Source organism: Rhagoletis pomonella, unplaced genomic scaffold (genome assembly GCF_013731165.1).
Source record: "Rhagoletis pomonella isolate Grant_MI unplaced genomic scaffold, Rhpom_1.0 Rhpom_scaffold_00007, whole genome shotgun sequence".
NCBI classification, from domain to species: domain Eukaryota; kingdom Metazoa; phylum Arthropoda; class Insecta; order Diptera; family Tephritidae; genus Rhagoletis; species Rhagoletis pomonella.
The window spans coordinates 50602593-50620302 of NW_023458561.1; the positions used below are offsets into that span (position 1 = coordinate 50602593).

General features: G+C 33.4%; 1 protein-coding gene across 2 annotated transcripts in view; it reads left to right on the top strand.

Moving 5' to 3' along the window:
* The first annotated feature begins 11017 nt into the window (after window positions 1-11017).
* The window catches only part of LOC118743007, a 31966-nt gene continuing 25273 nt past the window's right edge, over window positions 11018-17710 (top strand). Inside the window, exon 1 of one of the 2 annotated variants that reach the window (XM_036475458.1) lies at window positions 11018-12140. In XM_036475458.1, coding sequence (XP_036331351.1) covers window positions 12058-12140 — 83 coding nt within the window. In that variant the 5' untranslated portion in view covers window positions 11018-12057. The remainder of the gene's footprint in view (window positions 12141-17710) is intronic. The other variant, XM_036475460.1, reaches the window with a different exon arrangement.

Genomic DNA, 17710 nt, shown 5'->3' on the forward strand with positions numbered 1-17710 from the left:
TGAGTCAATACAACTAATGCTGAATTTCCACTTGGCATTAAATGGCAAAAATTGTATTGACAAAGTTGGGCATAGAAAAAATTCTTGTCATTACATTAAATTCATTTCCACATGGCATTTTCAAATACCTCCAATTTTTTGTCATTTCAATTTCTTTATTATAAACTAAACGAATATTATTTCCTTTTTTAATAAAAAATTTTTCCCACAAAATCAATCTCATACTAAACAAAAAAAAAAATTGTAATTCGAAACCGTGCGCTTGAAAAGCAATGGAAAATTTTGTTTTTGTAAAATGGAAATTTTCTTAAAGTATGCACATAGTACATATTCTAAGGTCAAAGCAGCTAGGCAAACTGAATTATACAGTTCCGATTATACACTTGCACTCCACAAAAATGCTAAATTGTGTATCCGCATTGAAAAGTACGTATGAAAAAATATTTTAATTCCAATGTCTTGTTAAACTTTGAACCATTTGTAAATTTAGTTCCACTTAAATTACTTGTAAACACAATTAAATAACCTCAATAAGTAAAAACTAAATAAATCTAAAAAAAAAAACACACAAAGAGGAGACCCAAATTTGCTTTCAATACTTTTCCACTTAAAATTAAAAATGTATGTACTTAAATTTAATTAAAAATAAAATATACAAAATAAATTTATTTCAAGGATACCCTAACCAAATGCATACATAGTAACTAAGAAAATTGGCAAATAAAAACTGATATAATCAAAAATAAATAAAATCATTATAAAAAAATAAATTTAAACAAGTAAATAAATACAAAAAGAAGCAAAGATCAGAGAAATGTAGTTAGGCGAATATTTTATAAATAAAAACTAAATACATATACAATAAAAACAAGAACAAAAACAATGAAGCAAAACAATTAATTTAGTATCGAATAGCAAGCAAAGTTAAAAAGGGCAAATAAATGAAAGCAATTGCAATGCAAACAAAAACGCAATTTCAAAAACAAAAAGCTTACATGCATTAACACACAAAACCATTCATACATACATATGTACATAAACACATAAACATATTAATTCATACGAAGAAGAGATTTTCAGAAAAAAAGCATTGGCGGGACAAATACAATGCTAATGTAAAAGGTAATAGCAACAATAATAATATTAAAAGCTCTTACCCTAAAAGGCAAGATGTCGCCAGTAATCCAATAATAAAAGAAAATTAATTAATGTGGGAACATAAAACTCACATCAACAACAATTGCATTCAACATATTTGGCTAAGCAACTCTTTTTTTTTTATTTAATTAAATTGAAATTCTATTGTTATTGTAATTGAAATTTTGAAGTTAAGAAATTTTGAACTTTAACACTTTTGGCTGTTTTGGCTGTTGCAATTCAGGTTAACAGCTTATAAAAGCACCCACTGACAGTTAGTTTTTTTTTTCCGAGAGCATCCATCTCAAATATTCGCAGATCTGTTGACTGATTGAGTTTTAAAAGAACTCGAAGAGACAAAACCCGAGCCGCAAAAAAAAAATCTGGGACCGGCACTAATTATCCCCACCCCCCATAAAAAAGGTATTCTTAAACAAATTTGCAAGGATCTCACTACATACTTGTTGTTTGCTTTTAAAAAAATTAATTTTTTACTCTTATCCTTATGCCGCATTTCCACTAGGCATTAAATGACACAAATTTAAATGACGAAACTGTGCATTACGAACAGCCTGTACCAGTACGTAAAGAAAAGTGGGCATAAATTTGTTTCCAAATGGCATTTTTTAAATGGCACACATTTTTCGTCATTTCAAATTATTCTCATACATATTCAAATCACACGAAGCAATCAATATACTCACGAAACTAGGAGTGAGATTTAATAAAACTCTAGTTATTTCTGTGACATCGGGATTTTTTTAAAGGATTTTGAAATTTCACAAATTTAGAGAATTCAGTGCAATGTAGAATAATAATTTGAGCGCAAAAATTCTGTAGAATTAAAAAAGTTAAATTTTGTTTGATGCACAAGGACGAATTGGTATTTAAAATCGCCTTTTAATTAATCCGAACCAAAAAAAAAACTAGAATGGCGAAATTCGAGGATGTGGTCGTGTATATATTGGTTCTTAACGTACAATTAAAAAAATATATATGTGAAATTTTCAAGGACATTCAAGGATAAAATTTTGAGAGGATATATTCAATACCTTGTCGTCGTTGTGCCCAAAAAAAGTTAGTCTTTTCCAGTTCCACAGAATTTTCTCTTTGAGCTTTTACTCTCGGGCGAATCTAAATCCGCGGAGGGAAATCTTTCGGCATGGTTCAGATTTGGGCTTTATTTTCCCACCGTCTTTGAAGCTTGCTTTTTCTTGGACCAGAAATTTTCGAGCAAATGTGATCCAATTTTCATTGCGATGGATCCAACCAAATAATTTTTTTTTTTAACCTTTCTTTTCTTGAAGCACACAGAATATCAAAATGTGGTGATTATTTTCGAAAATGGATTGGAGTGACATTGAACTTTTGTAGAACTCTGGTAGGTGATATTGTGAGGGCATTTTGATTAAAAAAACACTCGATTCGACCGCTACGTCGCTACATCCCCTAACGTTTAAAGTATGTAGATAAACAACCAACTTCAATGAATAAATATTAAATTTATAGTATTTTTGAAATGTACAACAGCAGAGAGTTCACCATACTAAAGCGCAAGCGCGAAATGATAAAATTTTTAATCAAAACTATGAAATTATTATTAAAAATTAAACTAGCAACGATGAAAAAAACAAATTAAAGTACCATATAACTACATAGTATTTTCACGCAAAAAAAAAAAACAACAATTAGCGACCAAATAATAACAATGCTTAGCAATAGATTGCAGGCGAGGGTAGAAAATTTAAGATAACACAACAACAATAATACATATATGGCAACAATATGCAATTCACAGATGCTCGGATGTTTACGTTGTGAAATGGTTTCAAGTGCGTTAGTTCTCTTTTCGAAAAGGCATTTATTTTTATGCAAAAAAAAAAAGAAAACGATATGTATGCAAGTGTTTACAGGCGCACATACATACATACTTAGAAGTGTGCATTAGTTAAACATTTTTCCAAAATACTGCAAAATAAGTATGAAATGTATGTATTTTACATACATATATACTATAAAATAAATTTAATAATGCAAAAGAAGAAGCTAAGCTAAAAGCAGCAAAAAAAATATTAAACTGAAAGCAATTAAATAAAAAATTTATAAAATACACAGATAAACACACACACAAACGCACTACACATAAACGAAATGCAGACAAAAGCAAAAACAACAAAGCAGCAATAAGAATTAAAACAACAAACAATTTACATAAATTCTTTGCAAAATTTATGATACTAGCTAAGCAAAACTAAGCGATTTGCAGCTAAACTCATGCAATAGAAATGTACACACATTCATACATACATAACAACTGGAAATAAACATTTGTGTGTTGGTTCGTTATGCATTGCAGTTGCAACAAAAACTACAAAGAAACTGGCAAAATTCACTCTCAAATGCATCTATACTATGCCGTGCGTACGAAGCAAACTTACTTACATACATATGTATGTATGTATGTTGACAAATACACCCATTTGTATTTACGTCGGCATGTGTGTGTGTATGCACATTTTCAGTAAACTGCGAAATGAAACATACCTAATTAAGCAAACATTATAATTAAATAACTAAAAATTATAAAATAAGTAATTTTTTCCACAATTTGTTACGCTTTCCCTCAAACTGCATAAATCGAAATAAATTTATTAAAAATTTAAAAATATATGAACAAATGTAGTTGTTATTTCATATACATATAAATATATACTAGCTTTTGTACATAGCTCCGTTATTTAAATTGACTTTAACTTTTTCAGCAGGTGGCAACTCTCTAAAAGAATATATTTGAAATATGTAAATCCTTTTTGAAACCTTTTCTTTTGACAAACACATTGTTCTGAAATTACATTTTAAGCGTGAAAAAGCAACAAATCAACTGATTCACAAACAATAAATAATATGTATGTATTAGATGGATGATGAACTTTGTGGTATAAGTACGAACGAAATTTTGCAAGTATTTTAGAACAATTATTTGCACCAGCTTCAAGTCAGAATGTCATTTCAACCTTGTGATTATTCTAGTGTATTAAATTTCATATATGTACATACGTCTTAGACTATGTTCCAACAGGCACCTAATTGGCACTTAAGAACCTTTCCACCAATTAAAGCCTTAATTGTAACCCAATTTATCATACAAAAATTTAAATTATTAATTGCCAATTAATTATTAATAATTCGTGTCAAATTCTCTATGCAACCCTGCTAGGCATGTTTAATTTTGACTTGGTGCTATGTTTATTAATCAAAGAGTAATCAGCTGTTTAGTTATGGTCCTCCTTTAATGCTGATATTCCATCAGGGATGGAAAATTTAATTATAAAATTGTACCTAATTTACGGAAAGCTTTACCTAATAGTACATGGATGTACCTAAAAAGTATATATGTATTTCTTTATAAAGAAAATCCCATCGATACCATATCAACTTCTTAATTCACATTAGACAAATTTTGGCTATGAAAAGAATCTCTTCGAGCAGCGCGAAACAAAACTATGTTGTAGAAAAGGTGAATCACTTTCCTCCCAGTTCTTCGATCTGACGTTTTAAAAATAAATATTTTCCGTCTATTTGGCGAAATTAACTACAGTTGCGTTACTTTGACCAGTTTCCCGCACCAGAAAATGCATTGAAATGTCAATGAAAATAAGAACTGATTTCCTGAGAAGTTATTTGGCTACGTTCCAAATGTACCTAAAATACTAAACTAAATAAAGGTACGATTGTACCAACTTTTCCATCACTGTAGGTAATCCAACAGCTGATTTCCTAGCGCTAATTTAGCAGCTGACTGTGTGTGAACACCAAACTCAATGCCGCAGTTTAAAGCTTAATTGCCTCAGCTAATTAGCTTGTTTGAGCATAGTCTTAGCTCACTCTAAAAACATGTTAAAATCCTTTATTTTGTGTGGAACTGTTTCCCCTCCAATTTCTGGTTGTGTGTTTTGGTGGTAGTCACACATAAGTAGGTGTGTACATACATATATATATTTCTAAAAAATAGACGTGATTCCATGAGAAACATTTTCATGTCAAATATTGGTCTGATATTTGCCTTTGCCTTTATAACAACGACCATCATATTTTGCATCCTACGCACCTTTCAGAAAAAAAAATCCAGGTTAGGTGATGATATCGCCGGTTTCGAAAGTCCTTGAGTTATGGTGGTGTCACCACGAGGTGAGGCACCTTGTCGCGTTAAGTTGCCATCGATGTCGCTTCAGGATCGTTCTCGTTGCTCCCTACCGAGCTCTGGATGCGGGCAAATAGAGAACAAGAACTGCAAGTGGAGGCAGAGAGGGCAAATTATCTGTATGGCATTGAAACGCTGCCCTCAACATAATGCAATGCTTGGATTCCGTTGTTGATCCAACTGAAGGACAGAACAAGCTGCTGGCCTGGACCAGAAAAGATGTACAGGAGGGCTGGCGATGGTTCTACAAGAACGATTCGCTTCAGCAATTCCTAGTGCTAAAACAGCATGGAACACATACAAGCTAAGCGAAAAGGCAAAGGTCAGCTGAAGTGGAGAAACCCACGAATAAGCGATACAGAGGCGATAATGATAGGAGGTCTACATCCAAAGCTGCGAGGCAGAGAATGACAAGCCGGCGACACATAGAGGGTACCCCCTTTCAAACTGGATAAGCAACATGCTGAATTGCAGCAGTGTCTGTGTTCAGCAGAGCAACCTTGTAGGGGGTCGTACAGTCATCACTACTCTAGTCGCTGGTGGGGAACAAGATATTCAAGAAAATGGAGCTGAGCTTACATCCTATGCTGAGGATGTCTCCGTTATAATAAGTGGGTAAGTGTTTGTCTTCTATAGATTTTGGAAGTAAACCAGCTTCTTAGAGGCATGAGGGAGGAAGTCATTGCATAGGCTGACAACCTTGAAATTTCGTATGCGGAAATCCACACGTACCCTAAGCAAAATGGAACTTGTATTAAATATTTCCGTAAAAATACAAGACTCCGCCATAAATGGTGCCAATACTAGCCGCTACTGAACTTAATTTTAATGAGTTTGCGAATTATCCGACTCCTTTTTTATATATTTTTTCTTTTCCGTCCTTTCTTTTATTTGTTTCATATTATTTTATTTTATTTTTTATTTTTACCTTTTTTTCTCTTTTCCTCTTTTTAATTCACTTCCTTTTTCCCTTAATTTTTATTATTTTTTCTTTATTTTTTCCCCTCCTTCTATTACCCACATTCCTTTTCTTTTCTGTTTTTTTTCTTTGTTATTATTCCTTTCTTATTTTACTTGTTTTTATTTATTTGATTTTCTTTTATCCATTATTTCTCTTCTTTTTTACTTTACCATTTCGCTTTGCTCTTTATTTCATCTCTTTACTTCTTGTCTTTTAATTTATTTTCTTTTCTTTTATTTTCGTCTTTTTTTTTTGAAATAGTTAATTTTAGATGAATCTTTAAAAGTTTTGTTTATTTTTTTTATATTAAATATTTTTATAAACGGCAATTTTACTATACTTCCAATAAGTAGATAAGAACTAATTTTTACATTTAATATTTAATTCAGTTTGCCCTTTTTGCCGTTAGATAAGCACCATTGCCAAATGTCAGGCAATGAGCTGCTACCAAATGAATAGCGCAGAATCAATACAGAGAGAGCGGAGAGCGAGAGTGACGGTTGATAGTTAACCACTTGAATCAAAGCAAAATATGTCTCTGAGCTCTAACTAATTAACAAATACAAAGTAATTTTTTCGCTTTCAATAAAACACACACGTACATACGTGCATACTTACATAAATACATCCATATCTACGTACGATAAAACATACATATTGAGATATGCAGGCATGCCTGCATTTCGTCGAATTTGTTCACGTGAAAACGATAACATTTCACGTGATAACCCTCAAAGAGTTCGAAATTTAACGAATTCTTTTTAGAACGGGAATATATGGATATTTGTGTGTCCATCAATTGTTGTACAACGAAGGGCATTGAAAATGGAAACAGCATAATGATTGCAATAATTAACGTTTTAAAGAGAAAACAGCTGACTAAATGTAAGAGTAACACTCCTAGTTAAGTGCATTTTAAGGTAGGTGCCCTACTAAGCAGCAGTGATGGAAAATCAAAATTTAAATTTGTGTCGAATTTTCCCGAAAAAATGTGCCTAAATGCAATGTGCCAATAAATTAAAAATTGGTTGATAGGTGCCGTTTCCTTTATATATCAGAAAAAAATAAATCTCACGGAAAACCTTTATTATATGCATTCTTTCTTTTATGAAGATTACGCTGAATATAAAGATCCTTTTTTATATATTCTTCAATATATGTATACCTACTCTACATTTAAATAAAATGTATTTAATTACAGACTAGTACCCCATATTTATATCTTTATTTTAATAAATGAAACAATATTTAAAAGTATTTCACTGATTTAATGAATTATCACAAAAATGGCACAATGCACACTCATTTTCCATCCCTGCTAAGCAGGCAATCACATGCATACACACATATATATATATGCAAGTGAAGAAGAAGATCAGGTGAGAGAGCGTGATATAATTGAGCATTACTGTACTGGTTGACGTTGTCTGTGACGGGCTGGCGGACACACGCGAATACATATGTACATAAATAACAGCCAGAATTTGGACTACTGCGCCGATGAAGTGCAATGAAAAGATTTTCGCTCACTTAAGCTGGGAATTCGCATTTATTTCAAGGTTATAGGTCGGGAATTATGGCACTTTAAAAGCAATGAAGCATTAATTGCTGCAGTTTTATTTTGTTGTTTTTGGAGATGCGTTTACAGAGTTCGACAGTAGATAATTAAAAAAAAATTGCTTTGTTGACTTGTGAAAGGAAAGTTGTGGTGAAAGGTGAAAATACTCAATATCTAGAGTGCAAATGTATGTATTTTTGCAATTAAAAATTATGTTCCAAATTTTGTAAAACAAAAATTTTAAACATTTTACGGTAATTAAAGCTCTGCTGTACTAATTTTATTTTCTATTTAAACTGAGTTTTTTAACCTTATGTCCGCCCAGCAGTGTGCTTTTTCTGCTCACTTAACGTCATCTTGTTTAATGTTTATTAGCGTTACTTATTTCCCCAAATTTAATGTACATTACTTAACATTTTCAATTACGGAGGTTAACTCAGGACTAAATAGATATACGAAAATCTGCATTGAGGCTGACTCTATAACTGATTTGAGTAATCACTCTCAGTGCGGTCTATATCAAGGGCTTATCTTGCGAGAGCAGTAATAACAATGTTTTGAAAAAGTTTGAAGCTAAATTTTGGGTTTTCTGTAAAAATTACCAAGCTCCGTAGTTCACGCAGTACTAGGAGATACTACCGCCGATAAAATATGCAGATTTATATCGACAGAAGTACTTTCATGCGATTATCGGTCTCGCCTCCTGGTACCACCCTCTCTGCGCATAACTCTCAATGCTCGCCTCGCCGCTTAAGCAATTGGTAGAGAAGTACTAAAACTGGATATGAGACGACCAAACAGATGCTTTTCAAACCCTAAAATACCGACTCAACCCGCTTACTTTTCTGGCCTGACTTGAACTGTCAGTTCATTCTTAAAACCGACACCTGCAGAGAAGCCCTTGGCGTCGAAAAAGTCGTAGCGTTTACCAGCAGAGCTTGGAATATTTTTGTCAACAAACATGAATATCTAGCCTTTTTATGGGGTATCCTCAAGATGAGACCTCGCCTGGAAGGTTACCATTTCATCGTAATAATATCGGAAAGGTATAAAAAAATGCGGTAACAGATTCGCTCTCCAGATACCAACGCCAAATGCCCAAGCAGATACATATGTTTTATGCCGTGGATAGCAGTGGAAACGAAACGCCGCGGTAGAAGTTATGTGTCTAATAGACACTATCAAAGTAAACCGAAAAAATGGCTTTCTCCGGGAGGTATACAATGCCGCATCCACCTGCTTATAAAATAAAATATCATTATTGAGGATTTATCAAACTCGTAACCGCCGTGGTCTAGTGGTTAGAGGTAAGAACTACCGCTTGGCCATTTTAAATACATATTTAAAAGGAAACATGTACTGTGAGAATGTTTAACAGGGTGTTTCGTATGAGGTATATACATACATACATACTAGAGGGTTGCATGAATTCATTCAAAACGGCATATGAATTATTCATATGCAAAACGAATGAAAGATTTTGGCTTAAAATTTTTTCGAATTTCAGTAAATACCTATTCCGATATACATACATATGTGTCGACTATGATACAAATTTTAAAAGGTAGTTTCACTTCTTATTTTTATTCGGCAGTGCTCCCATTTGACGTTAAGTGTGCTTTTGACATTTTCTTTTAAATTGAAGCTATCATATTCTTTGAAGAAATTAAAATGGTGGTGTTTTTCTTCAAAAAAATATTTTAAAAAAATATTTTTTAAATTATAACAAAATATATTTTGAGCATAATTTTTTAGCGAGCTTTCAGTGATTTATTTCTTAAACTAAATATAAAACAGAATACAAGAAAAATACTATATATTGCCGCCCTCCAGGGGTAATTGAGAACTCAGGTAAGCTCTCTTTTAAGGTACTGTTATGCCAAAAAATATAAACAAGCGATTCAAAATTCATAAAAAAAATTCAATTTGACTTTATAGGATGATTCTTCTGAGAGCAATGTGAAATTCAATCACACATTGTTTAATACATTTTGTTGCGATTACAATACAAACAAACTTATTTTTAGAAAAAAACATTTACCGAAATGAGTTTGAATGATTTGAATGTTTTTCGTTCATTCATTCACATTCTTCCATTTGAAGGTAGAAATTTTAAAACAAAATGTATATCAAGGCATATCAAACAGATATTTTGTTGTTGCTTCTGGTATCGAAAGTGTCAAAAACTGTTCTAAATTAAAGCGTGCCATGTGAATACGTTTTACGTACTTAGTAGTGATGTTTATATGTTGACTGCTGTTGTGATATAGTGGTTAGAATGCGCAGCATCGGTGGGCCTGGGATCCAGCCCAGTTTCCGACTAACATTAAAAAAGAAAATAAAGTTTTTTTTTTTTAATAGTGATCGCCTCTTGGCAGGCAATGGCAAACCTCTGAGTGTATCGTTCAGTGACCCGACCAATTTCAAAAAACAGTATATTGAATGGCGAACGGTTCTTCGAATGCTTAAAATGCATGAAATGCAAACCATCTTCCGTTCTGGGGTGAAGTAAAGCTATGGGTTTCAGCATTTGTCAAAGCACACACCAAAATAGGAAGAGAAGCTCGGTCAAGCACTTAGCAAATATCGTCAATGTTATTAGTTTTTTTTTTATCAAACTCGAATTCTTGAAACTTTTTAATTTCTACTACTTCCAACTGACTATTTTATTCTAAATTCTAAGTTAATAAATACAAATTATGGTTTTCGGAAAAAAAATAATTTTGTTAATCTTGAAATTTTAGATCAAAAGTTAAAACATTGGAATGTGGTGAAATATCAGAAGTTTTTATTGGACCACAAAATCTTCGGCGTAATTAGTAAAATCGCAAATTAATCGGCATACCGACAGTTGAACCTTTCCCACAAATACGGGAGAACCTTGGATTGACGTATACCTCTAAGAACCGCGTGCATATATTGCTCTGCCGATATTTCCATTAAGAATCTCTAAAATTTTCCGAACTCAATAAAATTGCGCATTCAACTAAATAATTAAATATACAGTACATATGTATCTCTGACGTTCTTTCACTTTGCAATTCCATGTTGCCATACTCGCATAGCCGCCGCCGCTTTAGCCACGAACAAGTCAGCGCCGTCACAGAATGCTCACGACTCGGCAGAGCGCTCTCAGCAGTGTATACAAAAAGTACACTCACGTTTGGTGGGCTGTCATTTGTAAAGTAGCGCTCGGTCGTCGTGGTTGCGTGTATCTGCGAGATACTTGTCTATATATATACGGTGTTCTTTTAGAAAAGTTTTAACTTGGAGAATTTTTCGAAGTTTTCACAAATAAAGGAGCATATATGTATTTTGAAATATTTCGCAAGTGATTTTCAAAAACGAAAGAAAACAAAACGCGTACAACTACCTGCAACGTCGAAGAGTCGTTCAAAATAAGTAAAAATTAAGGCACTATAAAAACGAAAAGTGACTTTAATAAAGATTTTCAATTGGTCAAAAAATTGCATACGAAAATTTTACGCTAATATTTCGTAATCCGCACAAAAGTTGATATTGGTAATATATCGCTGAAAAAAAGAGCAAAAAGCGTGTCAGCGGGAGCATTCAGAAACCGGGAAATTGGCAGTGGTCAGCTGAAAATTTTTGTTTTTACTTAAACATCAGCCAAAAAATACATACATACAGCAGTAACCTACCGACATCCAAACACAGATTTTTTTTACGAAACTACGAAACTCAAAAAAGACACTCATAAAAAAGTACAAAAAATTTGAAATTGCTGCATTTGAGATTCCATTTTTTTCTCTTCGTACAAATCGCTCGTTTATTCGGTTGCCTTAAAAAATCGGTTGTTCGTTCGAGTATTATAATTTAATTTTTTTGTTGTTAAATTTACTGAAAATTGGCGTAGAAGGCCAAGTGAAAGTGTCAAGTGAGTTGAATTGGATTTTTGTAGACTGGCACAAGAAACAAAAGAAAAATACAAAAAATTTTATAATAAAAGCAGCAAGTCGAAGAAAAAGAATCGGTGACGTGGTTTTGTTGAGGTTTTGCTAGAAAACAAGGAAACTTAATAAAACAAATTTTCCAAATCTAAAATCTAAAAGCAAAAAATCGAAAGCCAAAAAAGTCTCTCGCAGTGAAACTCAATTAAAAGAATATAAATATTTAAAATCAATCAAACCGAGCGCAGCAGCCGAAGTGAGCACCTAAAGCGAGTGTAATCCTTTTTTTATGTTATTAAAAAACCATAACAACAACAATTACAACAGCAATATGAGCGGATACAGAGAGATGTCAAAACTGGAGAACAGTCGGTAGGTGTTAGAATTATTTACATAGGTGGCATATGCATGGATAGTTCATACATACATACATACCACATACATATGTTTGTATATTTGTATGTACATATAAAAATATTAGTTATAATATAGCAACACCCACCCCACCCACCAACTGACCAACTGACTGACTCACTGCCTAAAGGGGTGTTTACATGACGCGATTTTACAGACAACTTTTAGTTGAATACAACAATCGCTTGGTGTGAACGGACTTTCAATTAAACGCTTCCAATGAAGTTGGTGGGCAGCCAACTTTTGATTCAACGAATAGCCTCAAGTAAACACCGCATACGTAACTCACCAGACCCTTGTCACATTAAGCGACCAGCAACATTTCCCTTGTGGTGCAAAATTGTGTACGCAGCGCTGACGTGTGGTGCAAGCGACTTCAAAGAAAAGTTCTGTTACTAGCAACAATTCATAAATGATGGCAAAAAATTATTAATAAAACCTTGCAGTGCTTGTTGTCAATGAAAACGTGAGCGGCGCTGGGAGCATCGAAAAGCAGGTGTGTGTAAGGGTAATACAGATTTCTGTTCTACGCTCATAACAGCATCCACCCTCTTGTGATTTACTGCCGTCCCTAAATTGGAGCGCTAAGCGTTGCGTTTTCCATTGTCAACGAGTGTCAGCGCGCGCTATCCCCAAATCAACGCGTCGTAATTTTTGACGTTTTCTCATTTCCTGTCGTTTTTATTCCCATTTCCTCTTTCACTTTTTGGTCCTTTCCCTTTCTTTCCGTCTTTTGCATCCAACTTCTATGCGCAACGCCCTGTCAAAAATGCAAATTCCATTTGCTCGGCGTTATTGTGGGATGCTTCGTACAAACTGTATGGGCATGAGGATTTTTGACAGCTGCTTGGCGCTTGACGCACCAATTTAGCGATGGCAGTTATTTCACTTTGCAAATTTTATGCGTTCACCAATATTCCTTTTTAATAATTTTCATGTACACATATGTGTGTATGTGTGGCGGGTCGGGTGTGCGCGAGAAAATCTCTTTAATAAAAATGGTTAGCAGGCAAACTCTGCAAACAATAAAATATAAATTAATTAATGCTGAATGAACATGATTTTGGTGCGTGTTGCCGTCACCAGACCCGATCAGTGTTGCCTAAACATACACTCACGCTCATACAAATACTCGTAGTTAGTTGGTATGCCAAAAACCACAGCACACAGTGACGTATCTGTTAGCGAAAATTTATCGTACGATACGGTGTGGTGCGGCTATGGAACTGACAAAAGGCGAAGAGTATTTTATTTAGTATTTATGGGTGTAGTTGCTTGTTTGTATGTATTGTTTGCAGAAATGGATTCCCCCATCAACTGACCACATTCGAACGTATAGGAGTAGAGTACAAATTTATTCGTCATTGAGCACATACTTGGCCAGAGTGTATATTTATTACTTTTATGTAAGTAAAAAAATTTGACTTGAGAAAATTTTTTAATAAAATTTGTAGTAGACTTATTTAGTAGATAAATTACGGAACATAAGACTTTTAGTTCTAACGCTTGTGGCACACTTTCTGCTGATAAGAAGCAGTGTAGCTCACGACTCGATAAGTTTATCTCATCAGTAGATAATATTTTTATCAAAAAATTTTTAAACATCGGCATTTATATGAACTAAGAAAGGTCTGAAAATCTAGAAAGTTTCAAATAAGTAATTGAACTGTAAAAAATGTTCTATGCCCTTAGCAAAGAAAATATGATATGGTGACCCTTCACCAAAGAGTTTTTGGGGAATGATGCCAACTATAAATCTATGTTTACGCGTCTTTCTTCAACTTAAACTAGGTAACGCGTTCGACGGAGTATTTCTTAAGCGTCTTTTTTCGTCAAATTTTTTTTATGCCTCCTTTTTTCGCCGTGAAAATACTACCGCGCCTTTATTTGTGTCTAGTGACAATAACTTCACCACAAACTGACAAAATTTAATAAATATATAGTTTATTCTTAAAAAAAAATCTGTCAATTAGGGTTTCACACTTTGCAATACTTTAAAGACAAATAAACAAACTTTGGCAAACGTTTCAAGCTTTTAATTAAATTTCCAAGAAAAATTTTGAATATGCAGTTTTGTAGTCCATTCAATTTCAGTACAACAATATGCAAATTTGAAGTAGCTAGGACTTACCGTTGATTTCTGGCAATTTTTTTTTCTGGCGGTGTTGCATATTTTCTTCCATAAAAAACTCGAATTTTTTTCTACCTGTAGTTCAAAACACTATACTAAATGATTTCTGATGCCACTGAAATTTTGTTGAATGCAATTTTTATGTATTTGAAAGATATTCCTATTTATTCGCCAATCTAATACATTTTTATTTTTTAGGCATTTTTCCATAACTGCTTTTTACTTTTAAATAATAAAATTCGTCTGAACAAAAATTTCGAAAAAATTTAATTGAAACTTAAGCGAAAAAAAATTTGTTTATATGGTACCAATAGCTCAATGTAAAAATGTACAAATCTGTACAAAAGTACCAATCATGTGAAACTGCCTTTACATACATAGATACAAATGTATATTTATAAGCGCAAAATTCGTCTGCGTTTAATAGCAACTGCTCCCATAAGCTTAATATGTACATACATATGTATGTAAGTATGGGAGCAAAAAAGATCAAAAAAAAGGAAATGCGCCAAGAGTCATAAAACGTATATGGGCACTTAACAGCAAGAAGAAGCAACAGCTGATATTCTGCAAGCTTTGACGCGCCCATTGCGTATGGCAGAGATTTGAAATCACTTTTCGCATAAGTTGCGTTTGTCTGTAGAGGAAATACTTATTTTTTATTTTTTTATTTTTTTTTTTGAAGCGTGAGAGAGTTTCAGATGGCTTTTTATTTTTTTAATTTTTATTTGCAACAGTTAATGAGGCATTTTGCCTGGGTGAATGCTGGAATTTCGAAAAATCCTAAGCTATTATATGTATGTATGCGCAAGAGGTAGCGAATATAAACAATTTTGTATGGCAATTAAAATTTCTTAATTTCAGGTGTATGTAGTAGAGCTCGGGCAATTCGGTTAATCGATTAACCGAATTATTCGAATCTGACTGAAGTCGACTACTGTTAATCGGTTAGCAATATTCGAGTAGTCGAAAGCTGTCGACTATTCGGATAACCGTTCACTTTAGATTATTCGGTTAACCGTTCATTTTCGGTTAATCGAATATTTTAAGTTCGAGTTTTTTTTTTGCATTCACAGATACATATACATATATGAAAAGTCTTGTTACATTCGTAGTACATATATAAGATGGCATGTGCAAAATTAAGGCAAACTTTTTTTGCAAGAATGTGCGCTAATTATTGAAATGTTATTGGGAAATATTTTAGAGACAATGGCTAAAGCAATACCTACCTCTCATTTTCGCGATTTTTGTTATGGATTTTTGTTAAATGGTTGTTCAGTGAGGATGTAGAGGAGGTGTGGCACAAAACTGCACCACATATGGAACATGTTACTTCCTTTTCGTCCTCTGTTTTTTGCGAAAAAATCCCAAACCAAGCTCCTTTTGCGTCCGCTCATTTTTTGTATCTGAATATACATACATATGTGTGCATGTATGTATATATTTAAATAAATTTTTTTTCATTTGTCAAAGAAATTTCAATGAAAGTTCGGTTGCTGAAATTCGATTTGCTACAATGCTCGAGTAGTCGAAGCAAAGCAACTATTCGAATAATCGAAGGCGGGCGACTATTCGAATACCATTAACCGACTAATAAGCATGCGAACGCACGATTGAGAGAATACAAAGGTTGCGCCGATCTCGGTACCGCTATTTTTCTCTTAACGAATTTGACAGAATCGTTGTTTGCATGACGTCACACTGGTGCAACTTGTTTACGTTTTCCTTTGCATCATTTTTTCTTCTTCTTCCATTCTTGCTCACGTTTTGGCATTTCTCTCTCGCAATTGCACCAGTGTGACGTCACACAAAAGTTATTCTCAAAAATCCTCTCTGATCGGCGCAATCTTGTATTCTATCATTCTTGATGCGAACGGTTACGAATCGAATAATCGGTTAACCGATTAGTCGAATAGTCGGATAATTTTACGAGCCCTAGTATGTAGCTATGTGTGTGCAACTCATGATTACATACATGTGCATATATTAGACCGTACCAGAAAAAAAGGCGCACATCAAAAGATGGTACTGTTACAAGTTTAACGGCGTCATTATAACTCGACCTCCGCCCTCTTCCACCGAAAACGCTACATCTTTTAGAGGTTTAAAAATTATTTTGAGTCAGCATTCTTTCATCAAACTGCATAAGATCGTATTACGTACTCTATCCTCGGAAAAGCAAAAAAACTTTATTTTCGAACCTTTGCACAGGTGTACCGAATTCATCCAACTTCTTCAAGAAGCACAAATTTTGCTGCTAGTGAATCTGGGAGCATGATTTTTGTTAAGTGTCATAAACTTGTTAAAGGTCAAGTGGTCTGCAACATCAACGAATTGTTTGTTAATATTGTTTTTAAAATAATGTTTAATACAAATGAAACACGAATTTTATGTTGGATATAATTTTCTTTTGACTTCAGCACCAACTATCGGTTCTATTTTTACAAATCTACATATGAATGTGTGTATGTATGTATGTCTTCTTATGTTTCAACTAAATATACCAAGTTTGAAACAAATCAGAGCATAAATACCTGTTTTAAAAATATCTCGACTTTTAATTTTGGTGAATGAAAGGAATGAAGGAATCACTTCTTCTGTAGCTGCCCAGCTCTGGCCAAGAGGAGAGCAGGCTTTTTAGGTAGGCTCTTCTTTAGCTCTCTTACGGAATTATCACGAGTAGGAATAAAACCGATTCTACGCTTTATAAGAGCCTCAAATTGGTTCTCTGAAGAATAATCACCGAAGTTCCCGTGTTCTGCACAGTGGTACCACAATGGACCTTCAAAAGATCTAAGTGAGTTGGTAACTTGAACCGATACATCAAGTGATAATAGTTTTCATAAAATGTCTACGCCCGTGAGTAAGCTTTATGACTCGCTAATTTTTCACGTATCTAATCGATATTCACATGTGATTTACCCATTATTATCAGTTAATACATGATAAAAATCTATAGTCGGCACATTACTCATTTCAAGTGGTTTAGGCATTTCGTGTTATGTACATGAATATGTGCGTGAATCATTTACAACTGAAAAACTAGTTCACTATGTAGATCTTAAAGCTACGAGTACTATATACATATGTACCTACATATATGTGACTACCAAAATTACAATTCCTAAATTTACTAACTGAATAAATTGAAGGTCAAATATTAACTTGTACCTACAAGACGCATATGCCTATACTACATACAATCATATGCGTTTAATATTTATACTAAATAAATAAATGCATATGTGTGTATGTTCATATGTAAGTATGAATACCTTACTTACCTTTGCTTTGACCGTTTTCCTAGTGCGTGAAAAAAACTGAATAGTCAAAATAAAATCTGAAAATAAGTTCATATATGTAAAAACCTGACTCAGCCCATAATAAAAGCGCT